This window comes from Dromaius novaehollandiae, chromosome Z (assembly GCF_036370855.1).
Source record: "Dromaius novaehollandiae isolate bDroNov1 chromosome Z, bDroNov1.hap1, whole genome shotgun sequence".
Taxonomy (NCBI): Eukaryota; Metazoa; Chordata; class Aves; order Casuariiformes; family Dromaiidae; genus Dromaius; species Dromaius novaehollandiae.
This window is the reverse complement of record NC_088132.1, coordinates 70,081,061-70,107,368: the sequence shown is the minus strand read 5'-3', so window position 1 is coordinate 70,107,368 and position 26,308 is coordinate 70,081,061. Positions and strand designations below refer to the sequence as shown.

General features: G+C 49.0%; 1 protein-coding gene and 1 long non-coding RNA gene across 4 annotated transcripts; one reads left to right on the top strand and one right to left on the bottom strand.

Moving 5' to 3' along the window:
- Nucleotides 1–1,545: 1,545 nt before the first annotated feature.
- On the bottom strand, nt 1,546–25,231 carry LOC135324772 (glial cell line-derived neurotrophic factor-like). 3 transcript variants are annotated; one of them, XM_064501681.1, is made up of 3 exons: nt 25,061–25,231; nt 21,913–22,110; nt 1,546–4,463 (listed from the first exon to the last, which is right to left on the bottom strand). In XM_064501681.1, the coding sequence occupies exons 2-3, from the start codon at nt 22,082–22,084 to the stop codon at nt 3,979–3,981; spliced, it is 657 nt and encodes a 218-aa protein (XP_064357751.1). In that variant the 5' UTR covers nt 22,085–22,110; nt 25,061–25,231; the 3' UTR covers nt 1,546–3,978. The 3 variants fall into 3 exon arrangements, with proteins under 3 accessions (XP_064357751.1, XP_064357750.1, XP_064357752.1); XM_064501680.1 differs by lacking the exon at nt 25,061–25,231 and adding an exon at nt 23,603–24,742; XM_064501682.1 differs by lacking the exon at nt 25,061–25,231 and adding an exon at nt 23,603–24,742 and having other exon boundaries at nt 22,012–22,110.
- On the top strand, nt 23,587–25,187 carry LOC135324773 (uncharacterized). Its single transcript, XR_010386029.1, has 2 exons — nt 23,587–23,684; nt 24,539–25,187. It is a non-coding gene; the product is annotated as an uncharacterized LOC135324773 (long non-coding RNA).
- Nucleotides 25,232–26,308: the final 1,077 nt, after the last annotated feature.

The following is a 26,308-nucleotide window of genomic DNA, read 5'->3' as shown; positions in this document are numbered from 1 at the left end:
AGATACTGGTCTTCTCTTTCCAGAATGGACCCACAATAACGTTGTCCCTAGTGACATAATGTCTCTCCTGGTGTCAGCAATACCTAGTGACAAATGGGAGTTTGTTAGGTCCTTTGTGTTTCTTTTACGCTTACACAACCTGACAGCTGAACATTTCAAGCTGCTTTAGTGCATGCAGGGTGCTAGAGAAGTATTGCAATCCTTACTCTAACCAGAAAACAAGGCTGCAAGTGCCAGCCCAGCAGTGGCGGGGCCGAGGTTAAAACGACAATCCCCAACTGCTCTATCTGATGTTCTCCTCACCAGGAAGATCAGGGAAAGAGGACAAAACAGCTTCATACAAGCAAACCTACTCCTGCTGCCTATTACACAGCCCACTGTAAGCCTTTGATAAAGCCAAGCAGGACTTCAGCATTGTACTAGTGCTTCCCCCTCCGCACAAGAGGAGCTGGGAGGTTTGGGCTGTAAGATCAGCAATTCATCTTCAGAGCGTCTCACAGTTATGTTTTACACAGACATGCACTGCAGCTCTTTGGAAAGTGCGTGAGCTCTGCTGAATGTGAAGCTGCAGGTCATTTTCGTGCCAAACGCTAATGTGAGCCATATTCAACCAGGGTGCAATCAACAGACTTTCTGCATGGTGGATGGGCTTTTGCTGTGAGGAGCAAAAGCGGTGGCATGCAAGGAGCAATGCCTTGAATACCGTGTGCTTCCAAAGGCAGCCCCAGCAGTCGCTAGCTTTGCTTTGAGTTTGAGTGGCTGGGCTAGAGCTGCGTGCATGGCCTCGCTTGTCACAAATGAAACCAAGGCATCCATATGCTGTGCATTAAGAGAAAGTGTTTGATCTGGAATGAGTCCTTGAAGCCTCCAGCTCGCTAGCTCACTGCTCAGACACTCACTCTTCCTTTCCTTACTAGTTTCTAGGAGTGCACAGAGCCCCAGCATCAAAACCTGTAACTCTGTATGTGTTTTTCGACTCTGTGATGGGAACTGCAGCATTTTACACAAAACAGTTGAGAAATATTACTAGCTACAGCCACAAAACCTATCTTCATCTTTTCCATGATGGTGGAGGAAAAGAAGAGTCTTCAAATGGTATTTCCCTATTTAAAGAAAAAGGGAAAACGACTGCCAAAGTGAATGGAATTTAGTTCAACTGGCGTAACATCTGTTAGAAAAGCAAAAGGCAAATCACCTCCGGCGTGTGGAAATGCAGCTGTGCACAGTCAAGGCCACTGCGTAGCTGCTGAGCCTGGCAGGGGCGAGGGACAGCTCAAGTGACACCAGGGTTCAAGCCTGCCTCTGAGTCTCTTACTGTGCCACCACTTACCATGTACTTCAGAGTCACTTCTCTGCAGTCACATTGCCCATTAATGCGCATTTTGCTAAGGAGCTACAGACAACTCTGATGCACGTTAAAGCAGGGGGTGAGATGGAAGAGGAAAGGTCCACTGTTCCTCCAGCATTATCCCACATGGATTGGCAACAGGTGATGTTACAACTCCAAAGCGGTGGAATGGGGAAGGAGCACAAGCAACAGCCAGGTAACAATAGAAATGAGTTTTATTTTGTAAAAAGTTATAAAATGAATATTGTACAAAAATAAAGTCTGTAGAGAACTTTGGTTGATTAACACAAATGACTGAGACATAAATTGTAGGTGAAGTAAAAAACTCCAGAGAAGCACACTCCTGTTTTCAATAAGGTCTAAAAAAAATCACAAACTTTACCCTTTTGTATTTTGAACGTAGTGATCTGCTATGATTGCAGCCCCTTCAAGCTGCACAGAAAAATGCTTGGGAGCAAGTTTTCAACAACCAGTACTATATTCAGGCAATAAGCAAAAAGCTTATCTCTGACTGCTGCGCTCAACTGATCTGCTCAGCAGTGCAGCTGTGCCCAGGCTTAGCGGGGTTTTACTATGCAAAGTATGCAGATGCTGGTGATACTAGGCTTGCCATGCCCTGTCCCACACAGAGGTTACATGGGACGGTCGCAGTGCTGGATGGGGTGCTCTGCGCCTCGGGGAGGCCCCGGGGCAGGGCTGTGCCCGCGGGCTGGCACTCAGGCTGGCTCGGTGCCACCCACCAGCCCCAGAAAGCAGCGATGGTTGGGGCTGAATTACGTTTCTTACGTGTGGTACATCTTTTTATGTGTGTTGTGAAGTTTCTGGTGACGAGACCTTCCTCTGTGGTGCCTGGAGGGGCTCAGGACAAAGCGAACATGAAGAGCCACTGTGTGCATGGAATAAAAGCTGGGGTCATCATTTTTGTTTTTCAGCAGGAATTTTTTTTCCTATTCTTTTTGCGGGAGTTGATGCTTCACTTCAGTTGTTAGATATGTTTAGTGACCTGCACTGCTGCTGTCCTTCAGGAAAGAAATCTCCAGAACGAGAGCTTGCATTAAGGGTTAGATATTAATGCTTTTGCTGTATAACCTCCCTCATCATAAAGAAACGTTCTAGAGAGAAACTCACTGTTCTTCTGTGTGGGTATGATCCTGTAATGTTTCAGCAAATTATACAAAACACTTTGGTTATTTAACACAATTGTTTACTTGCAGGTTATATTAAATCCAGGACTAACTATAAGAGGGGTTTAACCTTTCCTATATGGAAATATGGAAGGAAAAACTTAAATAAACATAACATAAGAAATTATAAGGCTAAATGTGATTAATTTCCATTCGTCAATATTTATATGAGGTCAGTTGGCAAAACATGTGAAAAGAATGTGGCTACATTTAAAATATGACTAGAATTATTTTTTCTAACAAATTGCTAATGATGAGCCAAGTTCTGCGACCCTCGCTCGGGCGGAGCCCTTTTTGCTCCTGTACATACACGACCGTAGTGATTTTGAAAAGTATTAGTGAACAAGAAGAAGGGCTGCAGACTTTGGTACTACATTTTGTGAACATAACCAGGATTTTGTTTAAAAGAAAAAAAGGTAAAGTAAGTGATTTTTTGCATTCAAGTTAATACTTTCAAAAGCATGGACCGTTGTTCCCAACTTAATTGTCTCTCTGTATCTTCCAAGCACCTTCTACTTTGGCACCTTTGAAAAGAAACTTTAATAAATAAGGAAAGGAGACTCATTACTGACTGTAATAAATAACAATAACTTAATCTCAATAAATATCTTCTGTATATTTATGTCTCTGAACGGATGCATTGCATCAAGTAGTCTCTGCTCACTCACAATGACCAAATATAAATGTAGTTATGTAAGTGACATCAGTCCTTTGTAAACCAAAAGAAACATGTTTTGTGTAGGCCAGGACTTGCTTTTTCTCTTACTTTAGTAGGAAGAAGTGCTTAAAAACTCAACTTCTTTTCATAGGTAGCAGAAGAATGAAATCCTACACTTGATTGTTCTGAAGAAATATGAGATGGAAATAACCAGACTTAACCAGCAAGTGGAACTGTTTTGCTTTCTATTGATACTGGCCCTAGAGACCTTGAGCCTATGAATTTTGATATTTGCCTGATACCACCTTACTTTTGAGATTAATCTTACTATAATTTAAAAGTTGTCCTAAGTGCTTAGGAGCTGCCCTCCAATGAGCAATAGCGAAGCTGATGGCACAGCTGACAGGTAAGCTTGCTCCTCGGGCAAGCTCCCTGGGACGGATGGTGAAAGCTACAACACAACACGGCAGTGAAGGGTTGTGTTTTTAAGCACGTTCCTCATGGATCCAAGTCTCACCGATGGCAGACTGTGTCAAACAGGAAAGAGAGCGCACACGCCATCCAACCGTCGGGAACGCCACCTGAGCTTTTATTTACTTTCCCATCGGACTTAAAGAGCCTCCGTTTTTCTACACTGCCTCATGCCCCACTGGGCTCCCATGACCACTTGTTCTGCGTTCTTGGTCCTCTTTTCTCCGTTCCGAGCAGATGTTTCCTTGGGAACCTTGGTCCCTCTCTTCGCATTGTAGCAGGAATGCAATACTGGAGCAATCTCCAAAGCACAATAGTCAGACGCATCCACACCTTTTTGCGGAATGTTTTTTCAGTATATGGTAAACCAAGTTATCGTCCAAAAATGACAGGTCATCGTCAAAGGCTGTGGGTCTGCAACAAGCTTGCCTCACTTTGTCATTGACCAGTTTTTTCTTTTTGGTTAAATTTTTTAAAATTTTGTCATACGTGGTCTCGGCTGCATCACAGGATCCACTGCAATACCGGAAAATGAGCTCTTCTTTGGTTTCATATCCCAAATCCAAGTCAGTCACATTTAAATGTAATTCTGTTAAGACACATCCTCGATTTTTGCCCCTGTGATTCCTCCTTCCCTTTTTGCTGGAATTCTCTATGTTTGTGGCTGCATTTTGCCGATTTCTCTCCCGCCTAGAAAAAATCGGAGTTTGTTTATCTGGAGACCTCCTCAGTCTTTTAATAGTGGCTTGAATAAAGTCCACTACCTCATCAAACTGATCTGGATAATCCTCTGGCATATTAGCTGTTTGGGAAAAAGAGAAAATGTTTTGTCATATGTCAGTTGTCATCAAGGGAAATATGTCAATTTGCGGTTCAAAAACATTAGACACATGCGAGCTACCCTGTCCATTACTTCAGGGAACATACATAGCACACCCAAAAATCAGGGATAACGGAATGGTTCAGATCATAATGGAAACTTATTTAGGAACAAAGTAATGAGATATATATGTATCTGTGTAGGCGTCTCTTGCTTACACTTGATAGCATTCTGGCACATCTTTCAATATTGAATGAGCCCTGCCAAAATTGAGGGAAAGAAAACCATGGGTGGATGAACCAACTGTAGAGAGGTTATACAGGCACTTCCTAGCAAAGCAGCAAGTGAATGAGGTTTCTTTGATACATTTCTCTGCTTCTAATTGCTAATTGTTGTCTCTCTAAACCTGCAGTGGTTACTATTGCTAAAGCTACCTATCAATAAGTTTCTTGGGCAGGGCAAAAGGAGGAGTTTCCTGGGCTGCCACGCTGAGTTATTATTCCATCTGAATGCCTGTTTTTTAGGGAATAATTCCTAGAGCATTTGAAAATTTTCTCATAGAACTTTTGTGTCGTAAGATGCCAATTAGATTGAGTAGAAATAGGTCAGAATAGAAGTATAATGTTAATTTTCACAGGAAATTTATTAATGCATTTTCTTTCTATAAAGTTAAAATATCTATTTCATTTTGTACTTGATACATAGACTACCAGAGATAAATTATTCAACTAAATTAATTGTTAAAGTCAATGAAATGTTTTGACACTGGCAGAATGAAGCTCTTCAAGGAGGATGAAATTGAGCACATTTTCCTGAAATGTTCTGAGATTTCAACTTTTCATCATGATTTGGAATAAAATCACATTTTAAAATCTCAAAACTTCCCACAGACTAAATTCCTCACGTGATCTGCTTTAGTGAATGCAGTGAATTTAATGAAGGATTGGGGTGTCAGGACCCATGTCTATGTGCCTTTTCCAACTCCATGTCACAGTACTTAACTCCTGAGTGCCCACCGGCCTAACAGGCTGTGTCATGCACCCAGCTCTGTACGAGAGGGAGTCTCCGTCTCTAGAAGGACCCCTACAAATGACCCGGGAACTGCAGATATTCATCAGACCTGCAAGGAGAGGAGTGATCCCCAACACTGGGTGCCTACATCTAGCCACACAGCTGTGAAGGCTCATCAGGTTAGGTGCTGAAGTAGGAAGGGCTCCCTGTGGAATGACTCAGGGTCTAGTTTTCCTAACCTCTTTATGAGAACACGGGAGAGGGTAAAAACACCCACTGTCTACCAAAAGCCCCGCAGTAAGGGGCTCTGCAGTCATGCCTTTAGGTTTCCTCCTGGCCACAGCAGGAAGCCAAAGTGAGTGCTCACCTTATACCACTAGTTCAGCCCCTCCCTTGGGAGCTTTCTCCTCAGCCTGGGTGTGAGCAGAGGTGCTTAGAGAGGTGAAAAATACAAGCTCAAGCACCTCCCAGGGTACATATTTACATGTATTTCAGGCTAAACAAAAGTAGGTCAAGGGGATAGTTTGAGAGATCCCATCACTCCATGGTGGCCAACAACTTCGCAGTTAAGTTGCTGACCTAGAGAGTAGAAGCCCTGGTTTCTACTGGAGATGATGGATTTGAACCAAGGTCTTCTGGGTTGCTCTGAGCTCCCAAATAAATACAGTCATTTTAGTATCAAGGCTTGAGTGCGCCCTGGACATACCTGGAGGTTTGGATCCTTCCCCCCACCCTTTCCACCCAGTTTAAGAATATGGCCTTTGAGCATTTGTGTTTTATAGAGGCCTCCGAACAGATGTGTTTCAGGCAGACAGAAGAGCTCTGCGGGCTCTGACTGGCAGAACAGGGGGTGGCCAGACTGGGCTGGTTACAGGTGGCCAAGGGCAGCAAAGCCCCAGACTGGTGGTGCACCAAGCTGGGGAAGAAGTGCTCCCTTAGGGTGTTACTCCTCCTTTTTAGATGAACGTCAACAAGTGTACACCCTGCGCCACAGCTGTGCTCACCGCGGTGTGGGCACTACAACAGACAGGATCCCCTATAAGGGACCAGCTAGCGAACGCCTGCAGCCCAGCTGTGGTGGCATGGGCCCTGTTAACTGGAGAGAGGAAGATACAAGTCTGCCTCTGATTGCCTAGTGAAGGGGCACCCCTATGTCCTCGACAGAAGCACCAAATATGCGGGAGATGGGGTCAGAGGGATGTTAACTCTGTTTGTGGAAAAACTTGCTGAAACACAGTGCATATGTACTCGAGGAGAAGCAAGGAGCCCTCCCTGAAGCAGCCACATCTCAGAGGCCTCTCTCCATGATAAAATAGGGGTGGATCGGAAATAAACAATTTCTCATGGATGGCTCCAGCAAAATAACATACTGTAAAGGAGTGATAAAGGCAGGCTATTTCAAACCTTTGCCTAACAAGGATGATTCATGCAAGAGGGATCCTATAACGTAGAATTTGGGCCAGGGAAAAATGAATTCTGCTTTGTTTTACAGGTAACTAAAGGCAACAATCTCTGAGACCAGTGACTACAAAAAGATACAATGGAGGGACAGCTGCTACCTATACAGCTATATGGGACTGGAATAAGGCAGGACCCTGTGCCAAGCCCCATATTCCTGTGACACCAGTAATAAGGGCAGTCCTCTTCCACTCCTCTGTCATTACTGCTACAGCACATACCAAAATACCCACTATGAGCCTTACTTAGTGGAGGGAGGGTTAGCATGGCTAGATGTGTCCATTGGCTGCGCTGTCTGGCTCTGCTGCAGAGCAGGGTGGACAAGCAAGTCTGCCTACACCATATGAATACTGCCCTATTGCACAAGACCCAGGTGATGGCAGTGGGTGGGCTATGGTCCTTAGAAGCAAGAAGAGCTAGACCCAACCAAGCAAGATGACCCAAGAGGAGCAGCCACAGCCCCCATCACTGAAGTACAAGCTCAGTCCTGGCACAGGCATGGGTGGAGAGTGGACTGGCAAGGAGGCACTTGTTCTTGTTGCTGTAAGACTGGGTAGTTTCTAGGTTTCTCATGTAGAAACCTAGATTTCTTAGCTTATAACCCTGTAGCAGAAGGATGTGGCCCTAAGTAAGATTGTTCTAGCTGTACCATTCCCCCCCTCTTCCCTTCAAATTACCCCATCTGAGCCCTGCCCCGCTCATACTATCATGACTACCCCAGCCCACACCTCTGTTATGCACTCATGGATCCATCTTGTGGCAACAGTGTGATTCAAAAAGATATTGGCTGGGGAGAGCAAAACAACCACTTGGGAAACATACTAGGGTTTAATGAAACCCATGCAGCAGTCAACCACCAGGAAGGGGATGGGAGATTGTTACAGGGAAACTAAACCTATACATGGAGATTCTTGTTTGAACCCTTCAGCCACGTACTCATCCCAGGCCCACCCAGTGCTAGTGCAGTGAGGAAACTAAGCCTCCCCCACCTAAGAATGGAGAAACGAAATTATGGGTTTCCCTAAGAGATAACCCAACTAGACACATACTGCTTACACTGTTTTTGCAATTCAGGTGCAAAAATATTACCCCTACCCACAACAGTGATATGTGCAGGAGTCTGCCCTGGTTACTAACATTAGTTGTAGGGTCCCAGCACTATCCTGCCCAAGCGAATCTGAGTACACCCTGGAGGCTGGATAAAGAGGGGGAGAGGCCTTTTTTGTGGAAGGCGCCCCTGCCCAGAGCCCATGAGGACATCTATCCTGGTTTGTGTGTGATCACTACCCCAGCTGCGCCAAGGGAGCTAAAGTTGCTGAGAGCCTTCTGCTCTGTGAGTGCCTATGATACTTAAGGCCCAGCACATGCCATAAAAGAGTGATGGTGCTAAGGCAGTGTGTGGCTGTCAACATCGAATATGGCAGAAGCAGTAGGGAAAAAAGTAGATCAGATAATGAAGCCAATGGAGTACCTAACTAGAGGAGCCCAACTTACACACACAGACTTGCTGCGACCAGAAGGCAGGGTAATGCGCAGCACAATTGACCCCACTAATCTCTTTGGGACTCTAACATAACCTGTGCAGGAAGCATGCCAAGCTGTAATCTGGGATGAGGTGTGTGCTCAAGTCCAGGTGAGCCTAACCTCACATCTTGCACAGACACGGCATGACCTGAAGAGGAGTAAGTGGCCGACAGGTCTAACTGAGCCGGGGATCCCTGCTCAGCATCAGGCAGCATCAGGCAACTTGGGAGGTTCACTAGGAGGAGTGCCAGCACACTGAGTATGATGAATGCCAACTTTCATTCCCTAAGGCCAAAAAGGGAAAGTCTGGGGGAGTGGGAAAATATCCCACATGGGAATCCATATCTGTCAAAAGCACTCCTGAAGCGACCCCTGTTATTTGCGGACTACATCACTAGAGGAGACACAAGGCACATGAGTGACATTAGGGAATCTGTGAGAACAGTGGGCACAGAGTCCCCGCTCAGTGAAATGTATTGGACCTACTGGCCCTCGCCAGTGTCTGTCCACCTACAACCACATGCGTTGTTATGGGACTAGGCATGTACATGATGTTAACTACAACGGCAGCTGCATTACTAGGCTACCCAGCGAGTCCTTGCATTTTGTTGTAAGCAACCACACCCTCCATCCGTGGAGTCCCAAGCTAGTCATCATCAACACAACGGTGCACTTTTTGGCACCTTCCAGTTGGACTGCACATGTGCTCCAAATTCACTTTTGTAACTTAGCAATACAAGAGGAACCTCCAGCCTCTGCAATCAACCAACCTCTGGCTGGTACAACTCCGAATTGTTACACTATCCCACAAAGCTGAGTTTCAACACACACGCAACATAGTGGCCTGTGCTGCTGGTGCAGCATCAAATGTCGTTCGGACCCAGCAACCACTGAATCCCAGACTCAAGCAGTCGGCCTCATGCTGTTGATGAGATACGGCTTGGTGCTAATCCCTTGCTGCTTAACAAAGTGCAGTTATCAGTGTGACTACGAGCGCATCCACTAAGAGTGGCTTGCAGGGCTTTGAAGGAAACCTTGAGAGCCAGCATTGAATGTGAGTCGATTTAGGAGCTTATACCAGTCTTGCAGCTCAGGGAAGTACAAGATGCCAATCATGACTCAGCAGGGATATTCGGTTGTCCAAAAAGCATGGGTGCAAAGCCTGAGGGACTGAAACAAAATACTGTAAAAAAATGCTGAGGTAGGGCCCTAGGCAACGAAGGATGAGTAAAAATGCCAGAGGCAATGCAAGGTGTGACGGGTTGAAGCAAGACACTAGAGGCGAGTGCTATGAAAGCTACCAACAGAAATCATACATGGATAAGCAATAACCACTGACCATGGACTAAAGACCATGAAAGGCTAACAGACAGCAGGGAAGGTGGAGAAGATTGACAGCGGGACCACCCCAGTCTGACAGACAGTTGGTAGATGTGCTGCTGGGAAGCCGAGAGACATCCCCGCATCGCAGCCACCACCTGATGGGCACTTGCTTGTGGTAAGTAATTGCTGGGATTAAACGGGGTGGTTAGCTAAGCTATGGGCCAGGGAACATCAGTGCACTGATAGGGGCTGCCTTGGCATCAAATCCTCGTATGTAGCCTGAATAAAGCCAACTGATTGAGTGCCACAATCTGTTTTACTTAGGCACATGCTCCTCTCTGTCTCAAACACCATTTAAAACCCATTTTAGTCTCAGAACGAAGGTCAGCAGGCTGGCAGCTTCACTTCTCTAGCACACTGCAGTGTATGAATTGGCACTGACTTTGTGCAGCAGACAGCTTTCTTTGGGACTTTCACACACTAACGAAAAGCACATATTATTATCCCTACTTATAAAAATGCACAGGGGTGTGTGTGTGTGTGTGTGTGTGTGTGTGTGTGTGTGTGTGTTATATTTATACACACATACACACACATGCATACATATATATTTTTATAGATTTTTTTTTTTATATATATATACATACACACATATATTTTTCAAAACAAACTAATTTACTGACAACACTTCTCCTTCTGGTGGAAAAGCTGAGAGAACAAACACATGACAGATTCCAGTGAAGCTGTAAAAATTGCTAGTAGAAAATGCTCAGATACTATAGCAATAAGAGCAGTATTAAAAAAAAACACTGTACTGAGCCATAGTCCCTTGCCCTTGGCTCCAAGGTGTGGAGGAATTAGAAATTAAAAATCTGAAGCCAACAAGGAGAATATAGTATAGTATAGCAGAGCATAGTATAGCCCACAGCACTTGCTCAGTATAGGTTAGTGAAGGCTGGCTCACACATACATGAGTGCAGTACACCTCAAAGTATGCACTCCCCGAGGGAAGGGAGCACGTGCACAAGGAATGTAACATCCTCCTTCAGGAGGCAGAGGGCTTCTGGGCATCTTGCTCACAGTTTCCAGTGCGGGTCCAGCATGGAAAAAGACCTCAAGGACCCCACCATGTGGGGGGGGGGGGGGGGGCTGAGACCTTGAGACAACCCCATCAGCTACAAAATGGTCCCATAAACACTCACAAGAATGGCATAAAGTCATGAGGTTTTATTTGGGTTTTACATCACATTTTTGAAAGTTGTTTCCTTATTTGAGAACTCCCTGGGGAAAAAATCTCCTGAGGGCACACATGTAAGGGGCCTGCATGTGGGTGCATGCACGTTTCAAATAAAAAAGCACTCTGGAGGCTCGCAGTGGGTTAGGAACCAACCTGTTCCTCCCTGTGACAGAGAAGACCCATTTCCATGTCTCCAGAGCAGTCCCTCTCACTCCTGCCATGTTTCTATCCTGGTGAAGTCCTCTCCTCCAAGCATGGATCCCATCCTCACTAATGCTGAGTACGAGCCTGCTGGGCTTCTCCTTCCCATGGTGTTAAACCCCTTGCCCTGCTCTCTTCCCTCGTCTCTGTCTCTTTCCAGGGATACATGTGTTTTTGTGTTACCTCTGCACAGGATCCCTCTGGCAGTGTCCTGGGGCAGGGCAGAGGGGCGCAGCATGCACTGGCTGGAGCTGTGGCAAGGGCACACGTTGGGCTGCTGGTTGTCTCATCTCTCCTGCTCCTCTCGTCTACTCTCCCTCCTCTAGTGCCACTCTAAGCATGTGATGTTTCTAGCACCAGCTAGAAATAGGCAGAGCATTTTCCTCTGGTGACAACCAGAGGATCAGTCCACTTTCTAGCGCTGGGAGTATTGACATCAGGGTCTAAGGATGGAGGCTAGGATGGCTGCCCATGCGCTAGTCTGCCTCTTAGCATCTTCTCTGCCTGCCACTTGCAGCTGAACAGCTCTTGATCTGCCAGGAGTTCCTCACAGGATCAGGAAAGGCATAAGAAAGTAAAGAAGGAAAGAATGAAACGTCACAGGACTGAGGAAAACATGGTAGGAATTCAGAATACTGACCAGACTGGGGACAGAGCTGGTGAACGCCAAATGTCCAAACCTCCACAACTCAAATAAAAAAAGTCACAAGGCATTTAAAAAATAAGAATATTTCTAGCTTCAACTTGCTGTTCTGAACTTTCAGGGCACACTGAGCTCATACTTGTGACCCCAAATTTGGGTTAAGGGCTTCCCTCTTGAATGCAAGATAAGGTTCTCACAGCTTTACTGCTCTCTGCAGTCAGCAGCGTTGACATGCACGTCACAGAGCGCAGTGCCCTGAGCATTGCAAGAGCCACCGACACGTCTGGCCGCACACTTCTGCAGCCAGACAAGGCTGAGTGCTCACCATGGACCTGTGCAGACAGCCACCCAGAGCTCTGCTTCATGGTGCGCAGGGAAACGTGCCTAGTTCTGGGCATGTTCTCCACTGCAACCCCCCTGGAGCCTGCCTTTGCATTTCCAACTAATTAGAGACACCGTGTGCCAGCAGGACCTGGATCTGATGCCTCTGCTTTTTAGAAGAATAAATTATATAGTGTTCATATAGAACTTTTACATAACATAGGTCCAAATGAAGATCCAAACCAAATTTGTCATGTTCTCAAGAAGACAGTTTCCATTAAGGACAAATTTCTGTCTGTTCAAATGTGATCAAAATTACATTTTGTAAAACTAATCCTTTGATGTCACTAGCAACAGATTTTTTTTTAAAGCCAAGTATTCCCCCGCAGTGGCAGCAACCCAGCATGGTAGAGCAAGAAATCCTCAGTTTGAACCTGACCACAAATTGATTTCAGTGGGAACAGATGGATCTTCAGCTTTTGGAAAAAAAAAAACAAAAAACCACAGTCCCTCATTTTGGTGCGTGATTATGGATTTAAAAGGCTAACTGCAGACTCTTTTGACCAGTCTATCATGGTTTACAAGAAAAGCTTAAATCTATTAATTGCAAAACAGTGATTTACGTAAGTGTTTTTTTCTTTTTTTATCTCATAAAACTCAAAATTTTAAGTGATTAGAAACTGTCTGTACTTCGTGGAACAGAATAGCTTTGTATACTGATCCAGGAAAAACGTAATTATTTCACCGCAGTATCATCTTGCATTTTGCATATCCTGAGTTACAGTGATCTCGTAAATGCCACATAAGGTATACTACAAATGATAAAATGAGATTTTTGTTTTATATTGTAGCTTTAAATGCATGCATTTGTGGGACTGTGTAGTTACTACATCAAAATGTCATGCCAAACATTTAATACAATTACCGGGATAATATTTCACTTAAACACAGCTGTCTTTCAATTAGAAAGAATTTCAAACAGCAGCATTCAGACTTTTGTTTAAAATATGATTTCAAAGATCAAGGGGGTTAATCCAGCTCATTATAATGATAAGCACTATTTAGAAAATTCAACTCTAGATCTGTGTTAGGATCAAATGGCCCCTTCTGCAAAATCGGTTCTAGTGTTTTAAGCAGAGCCCTTCATAACTAAAACATTTTTATTTCTTGTTTTCCTGTTATTTTCAAAGTTTCCTCCAAAGTTATAATCACAAAGATGTTTCATCTTAGCTCATTTACTGATGGGAAATATACAATTACTGTGCATTTAATTATGACTGCAGTAAATCAGCCTCATATTTTGCTATTTATGACAATGACTCTGGTATACCATTTATCCATTGATTATTTTTATTTTTAGTCTGCTTTGTAGTAAGTTCCTCAGATACTGATAGTGGACAAGCCATATGCAAGCACAGAATCTATTCACACCACAAAGACATACTCCAGGAAACCCTTGGAGTAACCTGTTTGTGGAAGTGTGACCATAGTGAGCTTAAAATTACTAATGTTCTGATCATTCTGCTTTGTAAAGCAAAGAAGTGTGAACTTAGATAGGGATAAAACATTTATTTTATTGAAAATTTAATACTTTTATTAACAGGCCTTTCATGCATGCTTTGAACCAAAACCTTAGAAGACGCACTTGCCTAGTGGGTCGATGTCAAAACCAGTGAAAACCTGAACCTGAAAAGTTTTCAGGATTTAAACAATTAAAGTAACACTTTTCTGAGGAATGACTTTGCGTTGCATGAAAATCTGTGAGGCTAAGAGTGAAACAGAAACCAGTTGACTGTGTTCATTAGGAAATGGAGTATCAAAGACAGCAGGGTCAACTCATCTTTAAATATTTAATACAGTTCTGGTTCATTACCTCAGTCCCTGACTTGCCAGCTCCCCAGGAAACACTGTGTCCTCCCCTTGGACTTAGAAGGCCCTTAGAAACAGATCCTCTCCCCGGTGTCACTTGTCTTCCACCAAGGTACAGTGTTAAGTAACCTTGAGTATGACTCCTGAGCCATTCACATCAATGTTGGGTACAATAAGCCAATATTGGAAAAATGCGCAGGGTTAAAACTACCTGGTATGCTTATTCCTAATGGAGCAGCCAAGTTTTCTGTTTGCAGCCCACTAGCTAACCCTGGCATTTACCATACATCAGTGACAACGGCAAATCAGCAGGGTACTTCATGTTTTTCATTGCTAAGCTCAGCGTTTCCAGTGTCTGTCTCCCCTTGCATCCTCTGCCTGCTTTCTCACAGCTATGAAACTGAGTCTCCCCAGAAAACCTTGTTCTGTTGGTTCCCACCAGAACAAGGAAAATGAGAAGCAACAGGACCATCGTAATTGCGGGAAGTTGGGGGAATGGCCTGGTAACAGGGGAAAAGCAAGGCCAGGTGAACTGGATGAAGCACAGGAAGCTGCCTTGCAAGCTGACCTGTCAACAAGTGTTTCTTGTTCTCCATCTGGTTCAAGCAGGAGTCGTTCACAAAATCCCGCCTGACTTCAGGAGAACAGGACTGGCACCCAGCGCTGGGCACCTCTTCTGACCTCCCCAGGCTCAGGTGGGCAAAAGGCAGTCAAGCAGCAAAGGAGCAGCAAGGGGATATGATTTCTCCTGGAAATCAGAGCTTTGAAAAACCGGCTCTGAATCGCTGAGGAGCAGACAGCTTTTCAGAGGTCACTACTGCGATTTTGCTACAGCTACTGCAGTAGCTGCCAGGACCCTATCTGCACTAAGACTTTATTGTATGGGGCACGTATGGGATATTCAAACACACAGGAGATAGATAGTCTCTGCATCTGAAAAATTTACAGCATAAACTGTGTAAAAGGGGAGAAATCAAGTGGCCTGCCTGAAGCCAGTGACAGAGCAAGAGTCAATCAAACCTGAGTAAAGCATATCCCTGCCTTATTGCCCACGATGTCTCCTCACTGTGGCCTTGTACCACTCCAAATCCGCACCACACTGAGGTAAGTCTCCAGCTTCCTTAAATGACCTGGGTTTGTGCTTAATGTTTGGTTCTGCCCCATCCTTGCGAGAACCCTGAACGTATTACTGGGACCTGAAATCTGGGTCCTCTGTTCGCAACAAGCCATGTAGCCAGCTAACAGGCACAGAACCGAGACTTTAAGGGAGGAAATAGTGTTGGTGCTACAAGGAAATTCTCCTTAGTATTCCCAGTGAAAAAGCGATCCAGCCCAACCTGCACATGACACCAGTGAAACCCCACATTGGTCACACAGCCCCACTTCAGCACCAGCTCACTTAACATGAGCAGTTAGCAGAAATAACACCAGAAGTGTCACCTCAACGAAAGCTCAAGCTGATCCTAAGCAAGCATTCGCTATGGGGCTACTGAGTACCCACATATACTGGATCTCCCTTTGGATGTGGTGGGGTCCCCAAGGAACAAACATAGGTAGCAAAGCAGCAGAAAGGGACCCTATCACAGTCTGTTCCCTGGGTCAGGAAAGCAGAGCCTTGCTCTATATAAAGCATTTGTGACAAAGCCTTCTGTGACAAGCTTTGCTGCTCTCAGATTTTGATATGACCTATAAATAATACACATTCTTCTATCATCTTTCAGTTCCTGTATTTCAACCTTTTTATAATAGGAACAATATGAAAAGTTTTAACATGCAAGTTTGGAAAATGTTCTCATCATAAAAATCACTCCTTGGCAGTAGGGCAGGTGCTATGTTGCAGGACATCTCATAGCGGGACGTGGGGACCACGATCTGTCAGACAGCACTCAGTGGCTGCTCAGAGATGGCCAGGCTCTGAAGAGCTCTGCCTCTCTCCCAGCTGCTAAGTGGGATTTATACCTCCTAGGCATAAGCTTCCTAAACGAGTAACTGCTGGTTTTGCCAAGAATTCTTATATGCTTGGGATGGGAGCAGAGGTAGTCCAGACATTTTTATACAGTGTTAGTTGGGTGGTGTGTGTGTGTGTGTGTGTGTGTGTGTGTGATGAGTTTGCTTGAAAAAACATTGCTGTTTGAGAAGTTTCAGCATACCCGCTGTAACACAGCTTGGCTCAGATGCACAAAAACAAGTATTTTGATTTCAATATTTATTTCTTTCTAAGCTCGTTCCTATTCAACAATCATTTAAGCATTTGTACAAGTCCCATCGGCTTCGAAGAAGTGTATTTGCTGGTTTCGGTTTAAGTAAGTGTTGTATGGCTAGATACAGACCAAGGCAAAAGGTAAAATATCAGCTAAGTCATACAGTGGGGCTTTATTCCTTAAAAAAGTCCTGATATTTGAAATTTTTGACATTACATAATTCATTTTCTGTCTTTGATCTTAAAAACGGGCATATTGTAATCTATATTTTGTAACTCAATGCTTTGTTTGTACCTGCCTAATATAAACCTATTTATTTTATTTTCCCTCTCTTTTTTAGTAGGACCTGGTTGCCAAGATTCATTGAAACTGTTCCTTTGGTCCCCCTTCCCATATATTACGCATTCCAAAACTGCAGCTGTTTTTGGCTAAAAATGATCATTCTCCAGTGCCAATCATTCTACCAGCACTAATATGTTAGTGGCCTACTTAGATGTCTGATGATTCTGAAGATTGCTATGCCTGGAATATTTAGTATTCCTTATTTATTACTTGTCGTTAACTTATTATTTCAGAAGTAAGAGATTCCTCAACAATTGGAGTTTTGTGGGTTTTGTTCTGCATAAAAGTTTTAAGTTGCAGTTGGTGGTAGCGTGTGCTGGGGATAAGGACAGGACATTTGCACTAGATAGCTATTCCTGATTATCTGTAGTTACAGCGGTTGGGACTCGATGATCCCAGTGGCTACTCTCAGCCTCTGTAACTCTATGTATTTTAAACCTACTCTGTGCAGTCCTAGCCAGGAACAGTATAATTTGCAAAGACTTTGCAACCTATCAATTTGAGGATCCAATTCCAGCAGGGAAATAATGCGTCCCCCGTTCATTCATCAACAGTCATTTACTCAGATGAAATCCTCAGCCTTCCAAGAAGGGGTTTTCAGCTTGTGCCCTGCAGGCCCTTAGCAAGGGGGTTCCTCAATTATACTTAAGAGGCCTCTGAAAGGTGACTAAGAAAAGCATGTTCAGATATATTAACTAGCAACCCACATCTGAAAAACATCAAACAGGATCCCTGCTTCCACTGGAAAATTTTTGAGGTTCCTAAGCTTAGAAGGAGTCAAACACATAACTTTAAACAAAGGCTAGCTTTTGCAATGAGACTAAAACTATATTCTCTTGCATTTCAATCATTTCAGTCTTAGGTCTCAGAACACCCTTCACGGGAGTATATTCAGCAGATATAGGTGAGATTGTGGAGAGAATGGTGTCTAGACAGGGCTACATGCTGTGGATTTCCCCAGATGTGTCCTGTTCTTTTTTTTCTAGATTTTTGTCCATGCAAAAAACCAGGATTTTGAATCTGGGGATCGCTGAATGTCTATAAAACCTGGGCATGCTCATGCAAACAGACTTTATATAGGCTGACACAGTGACATATGCACACGCAGTCTGACAGTGGCTGGATGCACCAGTTTGACTGCATACACACAGATCAAACGATGCAGTGTGGCTCCTGTTCACTATGTTGGATATCTCTAAGAGGCACTGGATTTATTGTGCATGGGCAGGTCACCTCTGTAGCTTATGGCTGTCTTAGACTAAAGTGCATATGCTACACAGTATGTGTTTTGAGGAGGAAAGCCTGGACAGAAATATGAGCGTTCTGGTTCTTAACAGTGAATATGTCTAATAAACACTGTAGAGAAAGAAACACGTTCATATGGAAGTATACTTTAATACTGACTTTGCCTTAAAGAGCACTATAATATAACTGTTTATTCTAGATACTTCCTATACTAACGGAAAATGTTCCAGCTAAAAGCAGTTACTTAACATTGAATAACCCTTTCGCAGGGGTATTAAAAATGTTTACAGAGCTATAATGCATGTATAACATGTCATGCTATGGTATATCATACCAAAGGGGTGCCAGCAACAAACCACGATCCAGTGGCCGTGGAGATCCTCAGCCATTATAATGCAGAAGAACATCTTTCTTTTCCTTCTTTTAGGAGGAAAATGCCCATGGTGAGATTTTTCATTTATTTTTACATGCATACTGCTAGTTCTTACTCAAGATGTCTACTGTTGATCACAAGACTATATATCATGCTCTGCCATCTTATGATACTCTAGTTCTCATATCCCTGTTGATTGCAGTTATACAGGGGCAAGCAGTTACAAAATGTATTTACTGGGGGGCTCATATAAGCCAAACCTAGTGTTTGGCTCCATCTGCACTGTCACACTTTCAAAATTGCTGGCTGAGTTTGGATGTAATGTGACTTGAAATTGTTCTGATTGCGGTTGCTATTACAGCTAAATACATCCTTTCCTCAGTAGACTGTAGCACGAGTAAAACAGAGAAAAGGTTTTCTGATTTTACAAACCCCTACAGCTACTCTTCTTCCTGTGAAATAAGCTGTCCCATGAACACTGTTGCCTGCAACACCTAGAAACAGAGGATTCATCTCAAATGCACTACATTCATGGAGGCTACTGTCACCCGTGTCCATTCCAGTAAAAAATGCAGAAGCCTGCAACTGTCAATACTCTCTTCTATCTCTAATTACTGACCTGAACAACAAAGGTCAACACACTACACCTGATCAGCCGGGGAGGTGAAGACCTTGCCTATAACCTGGAGCGAGGACAGGTTTCAAGCCAATTTGAAGGAGATGGAATAGCATCAGGTGACCTCAGGGCACTTTGGAGAGAAAGCAATCCCATCGAACAAGAACACATGAAAGTGTCCAAGACCTGGGAACACAGGTCTGAGTTCCAGCAACATATTTGGCTGCCCTGAGAAGTTGGACTTGATCTTGCAACCCTACTAACCACCATTCCTGGCAGAATATTAGAAAATTGTGCTAGATGGGAAGAGGCATAGTGCATACCTTAGCATGCACTAGCTGCTCTGCACTCAGCCCATGTGTGGGTCGCTCTAGGGACAGCAGCACACTCGTCTTGGAAAGCATGCAGTACCCAGCACTGCTCCGCACCCACACGCTGCCCTGTGCAGATGAGCTAATGTGGGCTAACTATGATGAAGCTTGACCACTTTGGGAACTGCCACCTGCAAAGGCGCTTGGTGAAGTTGTCAACAATCAGTATACACAGAGAAATTAATACACAGGAGGTCCACTAGCAGACCAATTGACATGCTGTAAGCATGCATGCATGCATGCTCACGGCACATTGCCCTCTGCTTGTAAAAGAAGCCTCTGGGGGGGAGGAGAAGGAGGTCTACATGGCGTAGACATGATGCCTGTTGGGTACATTGTTCTAACTCTCTCCTGCGTTGAAAGGTGTGTGCCACCAAATGGAGAGGAACAGCTATGTCATACGCACTGACTGTGGTTACTTCAGAACAAAGTGCTGCCGCAGCGAGGAAAGCAGCGCCACGGCTAGATATGATCAGCCTTGTAGGCTCTGTGTTTCCAGGATACAGTCCAGACACCACACATTTTAAAATCAACTAAAACAGCGCAAAAGTGCTTTCATACAGCTGCCTTTCTGCAAGTCTCCCCTGACTCATCAGACTTGGCAGTCTAGCTGACAGAGGAGTTTCTAACTTTTGGGCATGGATACGGTACTGCTGTTGTGTAAAGATCACAGAAACTCCATGGGTTTCCATGCATTTCTGTTGTGAAGACAGTACTGCTTATTCTCCCCTTGCAGCCAGACTCATCTATTTGTGATCTACATAGTTAAGAGATCAAGACCAAATCATCAGCTTTTCTTGAAATGACTATCCTAGATGATAACCTATGACCCATCTCTGCTTGGCAGAGACAGGGCTTGTACACTGTAAGTAGAGATTTTTTTTTCTATTGACAGTAGCATAGCCCAGGTAAAACACAGGTTGTCTTTCTTCCCACTTGTTTGCTCAATCCACAAAAAAGGAGGAAACACTGAGATGTTTTTGATGCTAGGAATAGACAAGACTGCTACTGCTACCTGCCTTCTAGATTTGCCACAGAGAAAACAGCTTATGAGGAACCACATCTCCAAAAGTAAGTTTTAAGACAAAAGTGGACATTGTAGAAATACTTCAGCCCTGGAAATAGGGAGCCCTAATGTTCTCTGGCCCTGCCAGCTTTTGCCTGAGCTACAAACTGACTAGTGCTGCTTTCTTCCTAACACTCCCTTCTTCCCACAGAAGTGGTGTTGAACAAGTCTGTGTGAAGGTGACTGGCACAGCTGCCTGAAAAAGCACATCTTTGGGTCTTGTAGGATTGTTCAATGCCCAAGTAGCTACCCCTCCCTGCAGCACATTCTGGAGAGGAAGATCACAGAGTTGTAAAGGCTCTGCAGCACTTGCAGGCTGGGGACCTGGAAGGAAGCTCTTTGGGCCACTATCCCCGTGAGGAGGGGCTGAAAGGATGACAGGGGGTCAGTCACTGAACTGCAGAGACTCAGCTGGCAATAGAGGAGGTGGCACCCAGGAAAAGACTCTGACAGGGGGAAAACGAGAGAGAGAAAAAGAAATACAAGAGACTAAATACAGAAAGTCACAAGATGTGCACTTATGTGTGTGGGGAAAGACGGCAGAGGAGATGAAGGGGGCAGAGCTGACAAAAGAGGAACTGCAACACGGAGATTCTCCCGCATGTCGCCCCTAAGCTGCATCGTTGCCCTGCTAGTCCGGACGAACCAGAGCGGTGCTGCCCCTGGCTGGAGATGTAGCAGCCACATGAAAAGAGCATGCCTCCAGGCAAGGAGATAGAAACAAATCCCGATTACTGGATGCTCTCTGCATGCTACAACAGCTAACCAGAGAGGGCTGAGCAAGGGCAAAAGGAGCAACCTCAGAGCTGCACTTTTGCCTTTGCTAAGTGAACACCTCTACGATTTATGTGAGTATTTGGCACTTATTGAGTCATATTAACTCCTACTTTAAAAAGCCACCAGTGTTAACGTAACAACCACATACCACTGTGAAAATGCTGTATCTGCTATTGTTGGAGACCTATTATTAGAGAGGCATTATTATCTGTCATTTGGATTGTAAGCTGTCTTACTGCGAGCTGGTTCGTGTGGATTTGTCTACATCAGGTTCCTCACCCCTCTCCTGTTATTCTTCTGTAAATTTCCACGCGGACACACTAATTTCAGAATAAGGATTCAAGGAGGGTTTAATGAAACGCAGCACCATGCCAGGATGCGTACAGTGCCTAACACCACGGAGCCCAATCTTGATCAGGACTTCTGCCCTCTACAGACAGTAAATAATTGTATTGGCGAGTCCGAGCATGGAGAGCAGGGTAGGGTGGTGGGGAAGGAGGTTTCTGTGCCTGCATTGCTAGGTGTATGTACCTGACCCTCCTGTCGGCTCCTTAGCATACAATTATATTTCCCATCTTCTGGGTTTTTTCAACCAAAGGGATTTTATGACTGCCTGCAAGGCAGAGCTGGAGGCTGGGGGGGATAGGGGAGGGCACTGCCACTGCAATTGCCAACCCCCCGCTTTGGTGGCTGACTTGACCTGGAGCTGCTGCCTCCAGAGCAGTCAGTGGCCCTGGCTGGGGGAGAAGTGGGGGTGCAAAGGGGGGATCCTGTCCTCACCCGGAGGCCTGGGCAAAGGGGAGCAGGTTTAGCAAGACAGACAGCAGCGGCTACGAAGGGGAATGTTTCTTACAGTCACTGTGCACAGCATAGGGAGGCGGCAGGCTGATGGGGGAGAGATCGTCTTCAGGCCCCTCTACCAGTGAAGGGGGCCCCTCGGGAGGCGTCTTACCGGTGGGCAGGGGCGAGGTGGAGACCGTGTTGAACAGCACCACACAGACAGCCACAACATCCCATAACTTCATCTTAGATCTCCTTCCAACACGGGCCCCTGGCGGAGAGGAGAGGCAGGGTTAGGTCGCGGTTGGCTGGGGGAGCTGGTGCGCTCCCCCCAGTCCTGTCCCCTCCCTGCCAGCCCTGAGACACCCAGGCCAGGCCTGGGGACAGGGCAGAGGGGAAACAACCTTTGCCTTCGCTCATCCCTCCCACCCCAGGCCCTCTGACACCCATTGCCTCCCACAGGTGACGGAGATGGGATTTTCCCAGTGAGAGAGGGAGACAGAGGACCGTGCCCTCTGCAGCCTCCCCAGTTTGGCAGAGGGCCACCAGCCCCCCTGTGCTAGGGCTCGCCGCTCTGGGGGCTAGGGCTGCGGGCCAGCAGGTCCCGGGGGGCTGACTCCCAGGTCAGCTAGGGACCGGCCGTGTCCCCATGCCGGGCAGCCAAGCCACATTGTGCACGTCCTCCCCAAGCACCCAGGCAGCATGCCAAGGTGGGTGCACCCGGGCCGGGTCAGGGCAGGGTGGGCCAGGCTGGCAGGGGGTGCGGGGCCAGGCAGCTCTGCAGTGCTCCAGGCAAACTTTCCCTTTTTCTTTTCATTTCCCTGTCCTCTCGTTCCCCCTCTCCTCTCCTTTTCTTTTCCCTCTCCTCTCCTTTTCCCTTCCCCTCACCTTTTCCCTTTTCCTCACCTTTTCCCTTTTCCTCACCTTTTCCCTTTTCCTCTCCTTTTCCCTTTTCCTCTCCTTTTTCTCACCTCTCCTTTCCCCCTTCCTCTCCTTTTCTCTTTCCCTTTCCTTTTCCTTTTCCCTTTCCTTTTCCCTTTCCTTTTACTTTCCCCTTTCCTCACCTTTTCCCTGTCCCATTTTCTTTCCCCTCCATTTCCCTTTTCCTTTCCTTTTCCCCTTTCTTTCCTCTCCCTTTTCCTTTCCTTTCTCCCTTTCCTTTCCTCTGCTTTTGCCTTTCCGTTTTCCCTTTCTTTTACCTTTCCGTCCTTTCCTTTTCCTTTCCGTCTCCTTTCCTTTATCCTTTCCTTCTCTCTCTCCTTTCACTTCCCTGTTCCCTTTCCCTTTTCCCCTCCTTTCCCTTTCCCTTTCCTTTTTCCTTTCCCTTCGCTTTTCCTTTCATCTCCTCTCCCCGCTCCTCTCCTTGCTTTCCCGGTTCCCCACCCGTGCCTGAGCCGGCGCAGGCACCTCGCCGCCCGCCGCCCGGGGATGACAGCTCCCCCCGGCCCCCCCGGTCCCCCGGCGGCAGAGGGCAGTGTCCGGCGGCCCCGCGGCGGCTGCCGCTGCCCGCCCGGTGCCCGGTGCCCGGTGCCCGGTGCCCGGCCCGGGGGGGCAGAGCGGCGTCCAGCCCGGCTGCCGCGGAGGGGGCGCAGCCCCAGCGCGGGGATGCGCGGCGGCCGCGGCTCTCCCGCGGGGCCCCGCGGCACTTGCTGCCGGTGTCCCGCGGGCCGCGGGGCGGCTGCGGGCGGCCCCGCGGAGGGCGCCTGCCCCGGCCCTCCCGCCCCGGCGCGGCCCCTCGCCCGGCGCGCAGCGCTCGCCCTCACCTCCGAGCTGGTCTCGTCGGACCCGAGACGGACATTAACGCCAGGACGCCGAGCGGCCGGACGGGAGATGCATGTGGGCCAGGTCGGGGGCCGACCGCCGGGACCCTCCTTGCGCGGGGGGGAGGGGGGCGAGTTCGCAAGTCTCGACGGAGGCAGAGGGGAGCCGCCGGCACAAGCCCCGCGGCCTCCCCCGCCGCCGCCGCAGGTGCTGTGGCCGCGGCAGGAGCGACGCCGCGGGGTCTCGCCCCGCTCCGGCGCCGGGGCCGCGCTCAGCAGCGGCGGCAGCAGCAGCCCGAGCCGCGGGGAGCGCCGCCTGGCAGCGAGAGCTGGCTCTGGGTGCTGCTCTTGGGACCCTGCCTGGAAATCTGAGAAAGACACTCCATCGGCAACTGCGGGGAGTCAGATGAAGACATCAGGGCTCCTGCAACGCCAGCTGGTCCAGGCCGAACGGGGAGCCGCGCACCGCTCGGGCACGCACGCCGCGGCGGGGGAAAAGCCCCCGCTGAGAGGGCAGGGAAAAATGGAGTGGCACGAAACAGCCGCCCTCGGCCCGCCGGGAGGGTCGGCGGCCGGCGCTGGGGTGTGCGGGGCCGGAGCGGCGGCGGCGGCGAGGCGTCCTCCGGTCGGGGCTCCCGTCGCGGCGAAGCCTTAGGTCCCAGCGCGGCGGCGGCGGCGGCGGCAGGCCGGGCCGGGCAGCGCCGCTCCTGCGGCCCCGGCTCGGCGTGGGCGCGCCGGCTCCCCGGGCGCCGCCGGGGCTGCGCGGGGCGCGGGGGCGGCGCGGGGCGAGGCGAGGCGCGGGGGGCGCCGCTCCCGCGGGCGGAGGGGAGCGCGCAGCCGGACGCGCGGACGCAGGGGCTTTGCCAGGGCGCCTCTGCGCCGCAGATGGATTTATAGGGCCCTTTGGCAGTGACGCGCCCTCCGCTGATTCGCTTTCAGACCCAAACACACGCTGGCCCCCCGCGCCGGACCCCGCGGAGCCTCCAAATATCTCCCGGCTGAAGTCACCGGCCCGACATACCGTGCGCTGCGCGGCCGGCGGCGCAGGGCGCCGCGGCTCCCGCGGGCCCCCGCGGCGGCGGAGCCGGCCCGGGTAACCCGACACCGCGCCCGGGGGCGGCACGGCCCTCCCCGGCAGCGGCTGCTGCGCGCTCGCATCGCGCCCGGCGCCCGCAGCGGGGCACCGCGGGCCGCCGCTCGGCACGTCGGCTCGGCCGCGGCGGCCGCCCCTCGCTCGCCCCTCGCAGGTGCCGGCGCCGGGAGCGGGGGGTCCGCCGGCCGCCGGGCCGGCCCCGCCGCGGGGGGACGCGAGGGCACCGCCGCGCCGCGCTGCGCGGCCCCTGCGCGCCGGCCGGGCTCTGCGCGCCCTGGGGGGGCGGCGGCTTCGCTCGCCGGAGGCCGCAGCAAAGCCGCTGTAAACAGTCTCGGCTTACAGCCCCGCTCCTTGTATTTATGACTCACCCAGTTGTCCGGAGGTATGAGGTCTTCATGTCGCCGGTGCTATGAAGTTAACGCGAGCGCAGCCCGGGCAGGAGGTCGGGGAAGAGCGCGGGGCTTGTGCGGCGGCCAATAAAGCACTCTGCGCTGCCTTGGGCTTTTTTTTTTTTTTTTTTTTTTTTTTTTTTTTTGGTTGGGGGTATTTGGGCGGGGGGCAGGGATCGGGGATGCAGCCGCGGAACCCGAGGAGAGCGGCTCGCTGCCGGGGATGGCCGTGCCGGGAGGGAGCCGGCCGCGCCGCGCCGGCTACGTGCAGCGCCGAGCGCCGGGGCCCCCCCGCACGCCGGGCTGCCGCGGCGGGGCGAGGCCCCGGCGCTCGGGGCGCGACTGGGCCGGCGGCCGAGCTGCCGCTGAAATGATAACCTGCCCGCGGATTTCCTGCAGCCCCCCGGGGCGTGCGGGTGGCTGCGGTTGCGGCTGTGTACGCGGCGCGTCCTGCTCCCTCGGGGCAGGCGGCAGCCCCGGCTGCCCGGGCCGCCTGGCCGCTGCCGGGTCCGGCCCCCCATGGGGCGGCTGCGGGCTCCTCCTGGCCGCACGGGCACCGGCCCCGCCAGCGGCACCGGGGCTGCCCTTCCCTCGCTTCGCCTCCCCTGGGCCACCTCCTTCGGCCGCATGGCCCTTCCCTTCCCCTTTCCCCGCTCCTTCCCCTTCCCCTTCCCCTTCCCCTTCCCCTTCCCCTTCCCCTTCCCCTTCCCCTTCCCCTTCCCCTTCCCATTCCCATTCCCATTCCCATTCCCATTCCCTCTCCCATTTCCTTCTCCTTTTCCTTCCCTTTCTCCTTCCCATTCCCTTTCTTTTCCCCTTCTCCTTCCCCTCTTCCTTCCCCCCTTTCTCTTTTCCTCTCTGCCCCATCCCTGGGCCTCCTGCAGGACGGGGATGCGGAGAGGCGGTGAGACCCGCTCCCCCTGCCCACCCTGGTGCTGCACAGCCCCTGCACCCCGGCGGTGCCTGGCTGGTGCAGAGGGGCTTTGGGGTGCGGGAAGGAAGAGGGGCGCAGTGCACCCTGCGCGCGGGGGCCAGAGCCTGGTGTGTGGACACCCAGGAGGCTTGCTTGCTTTTTTTGTAAGCGTAAAACATGCAGAGGCACCCAAATATCCGGGTCCGGAAGAGATCTCGGGCCGAAGGGCTGAGGTGACGCACCTCGCTGGGCGTCATGGGACAGGGGTACGCTCCCCGTGCCAGGCCCCGCAGTGTCACCGTGGTGGGAGTGCT

Coding starts and splice junctions, on each gene's coding strand:
- LOC135324772 (XM_064501681.1), bottom strand. CDS start 22,084: ATGAAGTTATGGGATGTTGTGGCTGTCTGTGTGGTGCTGTTCAACACG. Junction 4,464..21,912: donor CTATGCTGTGCACAGTGACT/GTAAGAAACATT, acceptor TTTCCCAAACAG/CTAATATGCCAGAGGATTAT.